At 49.4% G+C, this 13,184-nt stretch overlaps 1 protein-coding gene across 2 annotated transcripts in view; it reads left to right on the forward strand.

Moving 5' to 3' along the window:
* The window catches only part of LARP4B (La ribonucleoprotein 4B), an 81,486-nt gene extending 68,512 nt beyond the window's left edge, over positions 1–12,974 (forward strand). For both annotated transcript variants that reach the window (XM_070472275.1, XM_070472276.1), the window contains exons 11-18: positions 42–251; positions 2,176–2,282; positions 2,762–3,013; positions 3,913–3,958; positions 6,370–6,534; positions 8,597–8,715; positions 8,811–8,925; positions 9,677–12,974. In XM_070472275.1, coding sequence (XP_070328376.1) covers positions 42–251; positions 2,176–2,282; positions 2,762–3,013; positions 3,913–3,958; positions 6,370–6,534; positions 8,597–8,715; positions 8,811–8,925; positions 9,677–9,949 — 1,287 coding nt within the window. In that variant the 3' untranslated portion in view covers positions 9,950–12,974. The remainder of the gene's footprint in view (positions 1–41; positions 252–2,175; positions 2,283–2,761; positions 3,014–3,912; positions 3,959–6,369; positions 6,535–8,596; positions 8,716–8,810; positions 8,926–9,676) is intronic.
* Positions 12,975–13,184: the final 210 nt, after the last annotated feature.

Here is a 13,184-nt window from a genome sequence, read left to right on the forward strand (position 1 = left end):
AGTATTCTATTAATAACAGAAACTTCTGTGTTTTCACACAGGCACGGATAAAGGCGAAGGCAATAGCTATAAACACGTTTTTGCCAAAGAATGGCTTTAGGCCTCTGGACATGAGCCTCTACACACAGCAGCGCTACACGGCGTCGTTTTACTTACCTCCAGTCTATAGTCCCCAGCAGCAGTTCCCTCTGTACAGCCTGATAGCCCCCCAGACGTGGTCAGCGACACACAGCTATCTTGACCCGCCCTTGGTGAGTCGGCCTTCCTGGAGCTCCTGTCGCAGACCCTTGGTGCGTTGGGCAGTAGATGCCCTCCTCTAAAGGGATGCCAGTTCAGATGGCTAGCAGTAGAGACCCTCCTCTAGGGGGATGCCAGTTCAGGTGGTGTGGTCAGATGGGCCTTCACGCTCCATGGGGGTTTTCAGTTTCAGATAATAAAGAGCTGCAGAAACTTGAAGAAATCTCTAATGATGCAATCCCCATCCTTTACCTGTTTGCCTCCCTCCTGTCGTCTGTTTCCTCTCTTAGCTGTGTAGCCCTGAGAACAGCATGACATGTGGTCATGAGCTTTGGGATAGTTGGGTCCTTCTGAGCACAGAAGGGGTGCAATGGGACGTGGTTTGAAGGGGAGAGTGGTGTTTCCTAAGCTTGTGACAGTCCCGGACAATGGAGGACGGACGGCAGGCTTCATTGCACTTTGCCAGTGCTCGGTTTTCTGCAAACGAGGACTGTGGCAGTGTCTGTCACTCTTGGGTGAATGGTTGCTCCAGAGGAGGCCTACTGTGTGCTTTTGTCTCTGTGCTCTAGTTGTGTTTGTCCTTCACCTCTGCATCAGTCGTCTCTACAAGTGGCTAGTCCCTTTGGTCTGGCTGGGCCATGTGAGGCCCAGAAACTGCTCTAAAACAGGTTGTGTCATTGTGAGCAGGATCGACGAGATGGGGCCAGTTAGTTCTCTCAGCAAGTTGTGTTACCAACTGCCTTAGCAACCAGTTTGTTTCTATTTAAACTCTTGAGCACAGTTACTTAAATTCCGTAGTTGTACGTGTAAAATTGCACATATGAATTGATTCATCTCAAGTGTTCTTCCATGATTTACAGTCTTCAGAATCTACTTCTGGTGTGATGGGTATGTTTCTAAGTACACGATGGTTCTACAGAAGAACTTCAGAGATGCTAACACAGCTTTCACTGCATCTTTCTCCCTCAGAGTTTCCCTTTCGTTGGTTTCATTTTCTTTTAAAATTTCAAATGATTTTGTTTTGGTCTTGAACTGTTTCTAGTCATCATATTACAGCTTTTGGCTAGCTCTAGTTAGGAGCAACCGCCAGCTTTTTGACTTTTCCTTTCATTTTAATGTAGGCGGGAACTGGGTGGCACTTGGGGGTTAAATGCCTTGGATCAATCAATGTTTCTGTATAAACAATACAGAAAATGTTTGAAACCACAGTTCAGAATCCAGAAAACTGGAGTGATCCTTCTTCATCTTTTTTAAAAGAGAACCATTTCAACACTAAGTTTTATCTTATTTTTGTGACTAGATTTTTTTAAACAATTGGCTGATATTTTAAAATTCTGCACTTAAGCTTTTTTTTTTTTTTTTACATTTTAAGATTGTATTTAGTATTGTATCTTTTAAGGGCACTGTGAACCTAATTTTTTTATGACATGATATGTTAGTATATTTGTATGTAGTATATTACCATGAATTGTGAGTCGGGGCATAATTATGAATGATCTGAAAATATGATACTCAGAGCAAGACTTACATGCAGGTGAGGTTAACAGAGCCTCTCAGGTCATGATTATGACACAGATTCCTGACTGTCCCTAGGATGGAGGACTCTGATGGATTTTATTGAAGTCACCAGGAACAGAGTGGGTGGCTTGGTGTTGGCACAGTGGGGATGTTGGTCTGGGTACTGGGACTCTGGAAACGAGCGAGTGGGTCCTGTGCTCTGCCTGTGCTCAGCGAGGGAGGTGGGGGCCAGGGGGTGGGCTTCTGGGCAGGTGCTCCCCTCCATGTATGTGAGGCAGATTCCTGGGGGTTGTTGTGGCCTCTCAGGACACCTTGGCCATTGGCAGTCATCCTGCCCAGCGCTCTTCTCTTCGGTGAGCACTCCAAGTGTGATGCAAATATCTGCTACCAGATTTAACCAACGTGAAGTCTGTTTTCTAGGTAACGCCATTTCCAAATACTGGATTTATAAATGGGTTCACGTCTCCAACCTTCAAACCTGCTGCATCTCCTCTGGCTTCACTCAGACAGTACCCTCCGAGGAGCAGGCAAGTCTGTGAGAGGGGAAGGCTGCAATCTTTGCAGGGTTGTAACAGGAGGTTGCTTCCACACTGCACTGCCAAAGGCTAGCAGGTGCGTGTGATCACAGTCAGTGGTCACACTCAGCGGAGAGGCTGTGCCCTGCTCACTGACGGTGGGTGTGACCAGCAGTCCTGCCCATAGGGGTGAAAGACTCAAGCATGGAGCTCCCTGTTGTGTGTGTGTCCCGCGCCCCGTGGGGACGGGTGCACTGCCTTCATTAGTGTCTGCTTTTCATTCAGATGTAGCTGCAGCCATGCAGAACATTGATGCTGTGTTTAGGTTTGCTTTACCAGACGTATCAGGAGCTGACTGTTTAAAGTATCATTGCAAATATTTTCCCTAAGTAGAGAGCTGACTTTTGCTCAGCCGTTTCTGTGTTGGCACACCTGTTTCCTAACACCATGATCATTTGGGAACTGAGTGTGCACAAACGTTTCGTCTGCAGGAATCCTAGTAAGTCTCACCTGCGCCATGCCATCCCCAGTGCAGAGAGGGGGCCCGGGCTGCTGGAAAGTCCTTCCATATTTAACTTCACCGCTGACCGCTTGATGAACGGTGTGCGCAGCCCACAAGTGAGGCAGACAGCTCAGCCGCGAGCTCGGCTCCAGAACCCTCCGGCCTTTGCCAAAAGAGATGTGGGGCCCGGGCGCGTGGAGCAGAGCAGCTTCGAGTCTTCCCCGGGCTTAGGTAGAGGGAGGTGAGTGCTTGTGATTTCTGTTGGACGGGTACTGTGGGCACTACTTAAAACCATTAGTAGTGTCAAATTCTATTAATTTAGATGTCCCTTACAGGAAATCAAAGGGAAGGCTATAACTATCCAAGGTCTTATATAGTCAGTCACTCACAGGGTTACTTTTAGAGCAGAGACTTGACTGGTTCCATCTTTGTGGTGACAGGACACTGTTCATGGGAACTGTGGGTGGGCCAGACCCTGGGTCCTGGTCATTAATGTGTCGGCCCTGGCTGGGCAGCTGTATGGATTATCAGACCATGGAAGCCGTCAGGGCAGTGAAGTGTCTTGGTGCCCTCAGGCCTGTGTGACATCCATTCAGAAGGTGGGGTTGTTGGTGGGCTTAAGCTGAGTTTGGGGAAGGGCACTGAAGCCAGCGGTTTAGACCTTGAACCTTGGAAACATGCCTTGGGAACCATGAAGTGCAAGACTGCCAGACGGGAGAGGAAGCCCCATGTGGTTCAGTGGAGTGAGGGCTGGGGGCTTGGGAGTGGACCAGGCTACTTGGGCACTGTGCCCTTGGATGATCAATCCGATGGATCGTCATTGCTGTTTTTTTCGCAGTTCACCTTCATAGCTCTGTGCCGAATTTTACACACCTTGCCACTCCAGCTGAATGGATGTTCAAATATTCATATCATAACAAAAATCCTAAATGGAAAAATTATTTAGATCAGTGTTTTCTTTTATATCCCTATCTAGACTTCAGTTTTACTTCTTTATTATAAAATTTTTGTTTTGCTTATAAGATTGGGATTTTAGAATCTAAAGTCATCTATAGTAGATTACAAAGTTGTGAAGACTGTGCTCAGTGAAATCTGTTGCCAGTGGAAAAGGTCACAGTCTGCTGCTTTCCTGTTCTCTAGGAAGAGCTCCTTTGGTTATCGGAAGAAGCGGGAGGAGAAGTTCACAGTGAGTACCTCAGAACCCTGCCGCTTTTGCCTGATGTTTCAACCCCACTTACACTGAACAAGCATGAGGTTTGATGAAGGTGTGAGAAGGAGCTTTTAGACGTGGTCCTGCGGTTTTCTCGCCATGTGGTGTCGGCTGGGTGATAATGGCCCCTTTTGATGCTCTGAAGAGGAGGTGATGGCTGGTTTCCTGAGAAACCGCTGACTGCTCTGTACCCTGTGCAGCACCCAGGGGCACCTTGCACACATGTGGTCTATCCACATGCATCCAGATGGGTGCTTTCTGTGCGGGTAACCAGGTAGTGGTGTACTTTGAAATTACTGGGACCTTGAGTGTGGACAAGCAGAATGAACTTCTCCCACGTAGGAATTAGCTCATCAGTGTTTTTCTTTCAAAATATTTTACTCTGTACCCACTGTGTAGAAAGCATTCTACACAGTGCCTTCTGCTGTAGCTTATGGTTCAGGACAAACCCAAAATCAGTGATGGGTGTACAGGGGTGACTGTGTCTGCCTAGTGACTGAGCAGCTCTCCCTCTGGGTGACACTCTGCAGGGCTCTGATGGGGGCGAGCACCTGGCAGTGTGGGCAGTGTGCTTGTGGATGTGGGCTCTCTATGCAGAGCTCCTTACCTGGAAGCTGGAGAAGACCCTGAGGGCCCCAAGCCATTGAGTTACGCGTTCCCCTTACAGGACATAGCTTTTATTTGCAGAGAGTTTAGAAAGTGCACATTGGTAATAAGTGAACATCCTGATTTTACCATATTTTTCAGTTCAGTCTAGTTTTTGGTGACTCCTTTGGTAAAGCAGTTTGTGTAGGTTGGTTCCAGTTGGAATGCATGAATTCCTGTACATTTGGGCCAACAGAATGGGCATCTGTCTCTTGAGATCCTGGCCACCCCACAGGAGTCATACCCCTGCTCACTGCATCATCTCCAGGGGGAAATGTATCCCATCGCCATGCCAGTCTCGTTCTGTGTCGTGTTCCTGATCTGTGTGTTCATGCCTGGAACCACTGAGATACCCATGCACGTGGTTCAGGTGTGTGTATTCGACAGTGAGCCCGTTGCTGCAGTGGGTGTTCTGAGCACCTGAGAAGCTTGGAGGCAGGTGGCAGACATGAACTACAGGCCAGGCTATGCTCCCTGGGACCAGGGATGGCACTCGTGCCTCACCTAAAGCCATTCAGACTCTAAAAATGTTCAAACGCTGCCTCTTTGGTCCTAAAAGACAGGTCTTCCTTCCTAGAAATGCTCGTCTTCCGAAAAGCTGGGTTCACCTCAGAAACATGCAGAGCTTTAGAGTGAAGCCTCTGAAAATTGCTTTGAGGTGAGCATGACCCAGCGTGTGCTGGGCTGCAGGGCACAGTGCAGCCTGGTTCGGAGGAGGGCACGCGCGCAAGCACGGTTGGCGGCCTGTAGGCACCAGTGCTTTGGAGTAGACAGCCAGAGGCCCAGAGCATACTCGGGCAGTGGTCAGCTTGATTTCATCCTTGACCTGGCCTCCTGAGCTCTACCACAGTTTCTCTAGATTTTACTTTTGTAGAGATGCCTGTTGGTGTTAAGTTTCTGGGAAATTGTTGCCTTTCCTGTGAAGTAAGCCGCAAGAGGGCATGGCTTCCTGTTCAAGTAGCCCACCATTCAGCTGAAAATACCTGTGTTCTCCCCCATTGTAAGCTCATATCCCTTTTCCGCCCTGTCTCTCTCAGCTCAGGAGCTGGGTGTTCAGAACGGCTGCTGGTAGGCTGACTAGGAGCATTATAGTAAAAAAAACACATCACTGTCTTTCTCTTGAGGTCTTGGACTTAAAAGTTTTACTCAGGTATTATGCTGAGTTTACGCTTTTGAAGTCAGGGAGTGTGATAGAATCTCTTGTTAAATACCATGCTTTTACATGCTGATTTTAAAATATTAGGGGTTTCAGTAAGTTAATTTTCAGATAACTAAACCCCCCTCCCTATTATATTAAACTTTTTTTTAATGGAAATCCTTGTGAAATTTCTAACATAAGTTGTACAGAGTTGAGAGCATGACTTTTGTTTTCTACTTTCTCCTCTATTTCTTAGATTATAGACTGTGCTGTGGTAACACAGAACTTGTGTGGAGGTGAATAAGGTTAATGTCAAGACGCAAGCTCTCGGGACTTTGCTGTGTCCCACTGGTCTGTGTCAGTTGCCTGGAGGTCTGGGTGTCACACACACCCAGCTCTTACTGCATGTTTGAGCGTGGCTGGCAGAACCCTGCCTTTTCTTCTGCCTTTTCAGCTCCACTTTCCTGGGTGAAGCTGCCTAACCAGGTGACCTTTGATAGGTGACCACGTTGGCAGGGTTGAGGACCTCAGAGACTAGGGAGGTATTTCTGAGCCCCTCTTGCCCAGCCACCCTGGGCAACTGCACCATGTTCTTCTCTTTCAGAGGAGTCAGACTCAGTCTCCAACGCCACCCAGACCGCCGTCCCCCAGCTTCGAATTAGGCTTGTCCAGCTTCCCCCCACTGCCTGGGGCAGCAGGGCATTTGAAGACAGAGGACTTGTTTGAGAACAGGCTGTCTGGCTTGCTCGCAGGAACGTCCAAAGAAAGGGTAAGATGTCCGAGCCTGATGCTCGCTCCTGCTCTTCATGGGTGTGCCGTGTCCGCGTGTGGAAGAGGCTTATGGAGGGCAAGTGATGCAGTGGTCTCCCAGGTTTTGAGCAGCAGGGTCAGAGAGGAGCCCTGCCCTGCTAGGCTATAGAAATGCAGGTTGAGTCATTATTCTTAGTTTTTAGGACCTACTTTCATTTTCTGAATCAGCAGAGTAAAAAGGAAAAATCTGAATTATGCCAGAAATAACATGTTTTGGATAATCTACATGAATAACCAGAAGCCTGAGCAACTTTACTGTGATACCGGAGGCTGTCGGTGACCTCTGTGCTGCCACGCTCCCAGGGGTCACTCCTTAGCAGTGACTCCATCCTGGGAATGACGAGCACCGTGGGCGCCAGGCGCTCCCTGTGGCTCTGCTGCCAGCAACAGCAGAGGGACCGAGCTGCTGCCAGGACCAGGGCAGGAGGGCCGGAATGCCTCGCCCAGCACCATGCTGAGCTCTCGGCCTGGCTCTCACTATCACCTCCATATCCTTTCCCCCTGCCACCATTACCCCACCTACTGCCCTCAGATGTGAGTCAGAATCCCCCACTCTGGACACTGCCTGGCATACCCCATCCACAGCATCTGCACTGGGGAGCCCTGCAAGCTCCTTGGTGCCAGGCAGGGTCAAGGTACCCTTTAAGCCAGGTCTTAGTTGTCTCATACTGGTGTGTGATTACTGCTCCTGTTTTTAGCCTTCGAGACTGAGAGGATTCCGCATTTTATTTTAGAGAGAAACACTTACTAAACTTGATGTGCCCTGCGTGTTACTGTATACCTTAAACTCCAGATAGTGATGTCTGAGGTGTCAGTGCCCCGTGGAGTGATAGCAGAGTTGGTGCGGCCAGTCCTAGCTTCACACGGACCCCATTCCCCTCAAGGCGGGCAGAGGAGTAGGACAAGCAGGCCTCTACCCTGTTTCAAAAATAGCTTTAAAAAAAAAATTCTTTTTACTATTTTTTTTTTTTTTTTTTTTTTACATTTCAAGTTTGTGTGAAATTTATCTTGAGGAAAGAATTGCTGCTTTTAAGAAGTCTGAGCCTGATTCCAGCTGGAAGGGCCCATGTCCCTGCTTCTCAACAGAAGACCTTGGTGGCGTGTAGGGCCCTGGAAGGCCTCAGATGGGACAGGTTCTGACAGCACAGCAGCACCCCACGTGCCCTGGGCGTGAGGGAGCTTTTACACAAAGGAGGCATTTCCACACCCATGTTTCCGCCACCCTTGAGTACAAAATCATGAGAGATGATGGTTCTTATGGCCCCCAGGCCACCGTCACCACCTCTCCTGTGCTTAGGTAGCCATTCCCTCCTCCAGGAGGAGGTATCTACCCGACCCAGGGATCAAACCCTGGTCTCCTGGGTGGGGAGGGCAGTGCTGTTCCCTCCAGAGTTCTCACTTCTGAACTTTCGATCTGCTTTGAAAAGCGAGACTTTGAGAAAAGGCCTGTTGCAGTCAGGCTCCCTTCCAGCTCTTTATTTGCTCTGTCGCCTTTTTTAGTTAACAAATGGCTGTGTGTTTGAGTGGTCACTGCCTATTGCCAGTTGTCTGCCTTAAACGGACTAAGTCTCTTTGCTTTCTGTTGAGTCAGGAGAGTTCACATTAGCTTTCAGGGGCTGCTGGTGAATTAAGGTGGGAACTGCCGCCCTCGCCCCTTGAGGCACTCAGGTTCAGTCAATGTGGAGCCATGCACTGATGTCCCTGGGAGGCCAAGCCATGCTGGACTCTGCTGGGGACTCTGTGCCATAGATTTGAGAGTTCAGGTGCCGGCAGCTCAGATGAGTGCAGTCCAGTCCCTTTGGGACAGTGGGTGTGCCAGCCGCTGTGCTCACACACCAAGGAAGGCCAGAGACTGGCGGGGTCTGCCCAGAGGAGGGGAGGCTGCAGGGTGCACTCTGCCCGGGGTCGGCCAACGCCTGCTCCTGAAGACAGCGGACTCTATCGCTGTGTGTTTAAGATCATTGACAGAGACCTGCTAGACATGTGTCTATGCAGTGATGAACTGTTCTTGGTGGTTTCAGAGCCTGAATGCAGATGCCAGCACGAACACTCTTCCCGCGGTGCCCCCCCGAGAACCCTCAGCGCCCTGTGCCGTGTCCGCAGCCTGCGAGCGCACCCCCTCCCCTGCCCGCCCACCCGAGTAAGTCCAGCCGTGCCCAGGACCCGCGCCCAGTGCCCTCTGCGGGGCTGCCCGCTCATGTCCACTCACGCGTGTGCCTGGTGGCATCTTTCCAGGGATGCCAAGGTGGTGGAGAAGCAGAGGGAAACCCCAACTATGGACAGACTGCCTCCCACCCTGGCCCTGAACACCACTGCAAGTAAATCGGTGCAGGTGAACGGTGCCGCCTCGGTACGTGCCCGCGGGGGTGGGGGGATGCCCAGGTGCTCCCAGAAGGGGTGGCCACACATGTGCGCAGCAGGCCCTCTGCACAGGGTACCAGGGCCTTGAGTGATAATTCCAGCTGACCACTGTGGCTGTTCATCGTCCGAGGAGCTGTGGCTTTCAGCTCTTGTGCCTCGTGGATCAGAGGGCTCCCCATCTCCCACCCCATTGCTCTTCCTTTTATTTTTAAGTTACAATTGGTTGATGGAGATGACAGACTTTAAATGTCCTCTTCTGTCATTTAGTCTTCATGCTTCCACTTACCTGGAAACCCCCCTCCCCTTTTTTGAAGTTGTTACCTCTGACTTTCTGCATCACACCTCCAGCCCCCCACACGGCCGGCCATCCTCTTCCCCAGTCCCGGAGGCCGAGTGGCCGGCAAAAGCAGCTGCTGCTCTCGTTCTTGCAGCTGCCTAGTATCTGCCGCCTCTTTGGGCTTGTCTGTGCCTCGGAAGTGCCCACAGGCCAGAGGCTTGAAGGAATTCAGTTGGCACTCTTCTTCTCCGTGCCTTTTATCCTTTTATCCATTTTTACAAAGTATTTGTAGAGTGTCTTGGAGGGAAAGTTGTGCTCCAGGGGAAACTCAGTTGTTGAAATGCAGGAACTCTTCATTTAAGATAATTCTGAATGTGGTTACAGCTGGAAACTTGTACCTCTGCCTCTGTGAGCCTGATTCTCACATGTCATCACACTAATCCCAGAGTTGTCCGTTTCCCAGGAATTGCGAAAACCCAGCTACGCAGAGATTTGTCAGAGGACAAGTAGAGAGCCACCGTCTTCCCCGTTGCAACCCCAGAAAGAACAGAAGCCAAACCCAGTCGGCTGTGGGAAGGAAGAGAGGAAGGTCACGGAGAGAGAGCCCCCCGCCCCCAAGTCCAGCCCAGGACCACCCAAAGACCAGAGGAGGCCGCTGGGCCGCCGGCCGTCACCCCCGGGCTTGGGGCGGCGTCCGCACAGAGAACAGAGCCCCCCACCCAGGCCCCCTCAGTGAGCACCGAGGTCTGGGAGGGCTGCGAGGAGCTGAGGTCGCCACTACTAGGCACTGTCCCGCTCGGACGTGAGTGAGCCGCTGGCTAGGAGCTTGCAGTGTAGACGAGGCCCACAAGGTGCCTGCAAGTTATTTTTCTTCTATGAGTCGGATTTCCCCCCTCTTGAAAAAAATCTATTTTTCAGGATTTAATTAATATAAACCTTATTTTAGGTTGGTGCTTAACTGGAGGTGATGCATAAGTCTGATTTTTTTCAGGATAGAAAATGCATTTATCCTAACAAATTGATATTTTTTATTAAGCCTCCATGTGGCTATGAATGCAAGCTATATATATAGTGAGTTTTTCTAAATTAAGTGGAACTATGCTACTTCATTTTTTTAAAATAACTGGTTAGCAAGTGCGTATCTCTGAGATGTCCAGGCCGCCGGGTGAAGCTGAGAACCGAGGGAGGAGGACTGAGGTGATGCTGTGAGCACAGCCTGGGGGAGCAGGCGGGGCTCGCCAGCCTGGGAGCTGCTCTTCACTCGGAAGCCTAACAGGTGGTTCTAGCATTTTCTAAGCAGAGTCCAGTTTTGGTCCACTGGGCGAAGTAAGCCTGCACAGCCCCGAGAGCCCTCTTGTCCTGCCAGCAAGTAACCAGCTCCTCACTCTAGTCTCAAGTGGCTATTATGTAAGATAAACTCAAAGCACATTGTGAATAGAATTCAAATGAAATAAAAACTTTGTAGCCCACTGACATGTTACCACGAAATTGTACCCTGACATTTTGCTCCCGCGAGTGGGTGGGGAGGGCATGGAGCCCGGCTCACAGTTGGCCCTCCCTGCCCCACCCCACTCCCCAGGCCTCCCTGGTCCTCCCTGCCACCCCCACCCCCCAGGTCTTCCTGGGCGGGGATCGTGGGGGAGGTGGCCGTGGTGCCCTCTGGTGGCGGAGGGTCCCAGCCCACTCTCCTTACCTCCAAGACAGGGTCAGTGATCCCTTCTCCAAGTGCTGCTCTCCAAGAACATGCATGCACTAAAGCTAGCAGTTGATAATAAAGTTTAACATAAATTATTTTGTTTTAAAATGCCTAAATTTTTTCTTTAAGTATCCTAAGCAGCAGACATTAAAATAAGAATATTTCCTGCTAAATGTAACCATACAGTTTATTCCACAAAATGTTATTTAATAAGACTGAGGGTTTTTTTTTAAGAGATTATTTCCATCCAATATTTAAAGACTTGAATTTTATTTAAACTTGAAAATGACTTTGCCTTAACTTTTGTATAGGACAGTTTAAGAGTTCTGAGATGGGCCTGGGTTGGCATGAGTGGGGTCTGCTGTCACGGTGTCACTGGGTGAGCACTGTAGGAAGGACTAGCAGTTGTGTTTGTAATTTACCTGGAAGATCTTACACAATTGATCTTTTTTCAGATTGTTGAAAAATCCTGTAAATGCAGATAGTCGATACTGTATTAAATATGTGCACTTGGGAGTGTGTGCTTTGCTTGTACAGTTGTAAATAATCAGAACATATTAAAAAGGTACCCTAAAGAGAAAAATCTGATAAAAATTGATATATTATAAATGTTACTATTGACCTGGATGTAGATAAACTCAATGTTGTGGTTTGAATATTATTTTAATTTGTTGAAGTTTTTTTCTTTTTCTCTTGTACTGGTGTGTTGAACTGATTTCTGCCTCTTTGCTGCTGCGAAAGGGAGATGGAAGTCTGATTAAAACCTTCGAATGTTTTCATGCTCTTCTTAAAAGTATGTTAAGTATGTACTAATCACAGCTAATTGTGAAAGGGTTTTCAAAATATAATCTGTAAAGTGGAAACTGGCAGGATCTGCACGTGAAAGTGAAAAATAATCTCTTTAAAATCACAAATGGCTAATAAGCATGACACGCCTGCGGAGGAAAGCAGGCCCTTCTCCTGGAGAGCAGCGTCTTTGTTCAAAGGCCTGGACACCCACACAGTGCTCATGTTTCCGAGGCCCCTGAAAGGAACAGGGAACTTACTTCATTGTAGTTGTGAGATTGCTGACTAAGAGAGTTTGAAATGATTGACCTGTTCCACCGAAACCAGTGCATACTATAGGAAGAGCTGGAGAGGCCCAGGACCCCGTGATATGGCTGCCGGAGAAGGGAGCGATGCAGCACGTCGCCCTGAAGTCCAAGCCCCATGGAGCCCAGACACTGGTTTTCAGTAGCGGCAGGTCCCTCCCTGGAGGGCCATCCGTGCTGTGTGGCCCTGTGACGGCAGCCAGGCCCCCAAGTGGTGTGACCTGTTGGTCACATGAGGCTTCCGCTCCCGCAGCCTCGAGTCCAGACTTCACTTGGATGTCATTTTTAGCGCATCCTTTTTAATTAAGCAAGGGTGATATGCCAAATAGCCATGTAATGTCCCCCAACCCCGCCTTTCTGAGGTTCCTGAGATTTTCCACTCACAGAAAGCACGGGGGTGTCTGGCTTCCTGCCACGTAGCACCTCTCTGCGGGCAGTCCCTCAGGTAGAGTCAGAGATGGCGGCACAGACGGCATTCTCCTCGGACAATTGTGCAGTGTCGTTTGGAGAGATGGGGGGGAGAGCCCCGCCCTGTTTCACATGAATTTCGCAGTCGTTGCTCTCAGAGAGTCCGTGTCGTGCTATTTCTTATCAGGCCCTCCTGTAACCACCACTGGTGGTCACTAGTGTGGCAAGAAATGTGTCATGTTGCTACATGGTCAGGGCCACCACAGCGCCACGTGGAGTCTGCAGTGGGGCCTTGGCCTCGGCAGGCCTGGCCAGAGTCTGCATCCAGGTCCGAGGAGCAGCGGACGATGGGCCTGAAGGAGCAGCCGTGGCACCAGCTTGCAGGAGGGCAGGGGCACGGACGCCTCGCCAGGGCTTCTGTTTCTGTTCCACTTTTTTTCATTAAGACTGGAATCAAGCTTATGTGTAAACTATTGGTAATTTAAGTTTCCTTTTGTGTCATTCAGTGTAAAACTGTCTAATTTGAAAAAATGTAGGTTATGAAAAATAAAGATTTAGGCACTGTTTGAGTTTTCTTTTGACTTTTTTAAAATTATAATTTTCAAGAATGCAACTTTTTAAAAAATAATGTTTTGTCTGATCCCACGTGTGTCGTGAGAATGAAGTCCAGGTTCCATCGTCTCGTAAGTCTTTGCAGTGGGAGTGCTGTGCCCCGTGGCTCAGTTGTCAGCCTGCAGGATTGGAGCTCAGGCAAGTATTGGTGAGAACACAGTTCA

Source organism: Odocoileus virginianus, chromosome 9 (genome assembly GCF_023699985.2).
Source record: "Odocoileus virginianus isolate 20LAN1187 ecotype Illinois chromosome 9, Ovbor_1.2, whole genome shotgun sequence".
In the NCBI taxonomy this organism is placed as follows: Eukaryota; Metazoa; Chordata; class Mammalia; order Artiodactyla; family Cervidae; genus Odocoileus; species Odocoileus virginianus.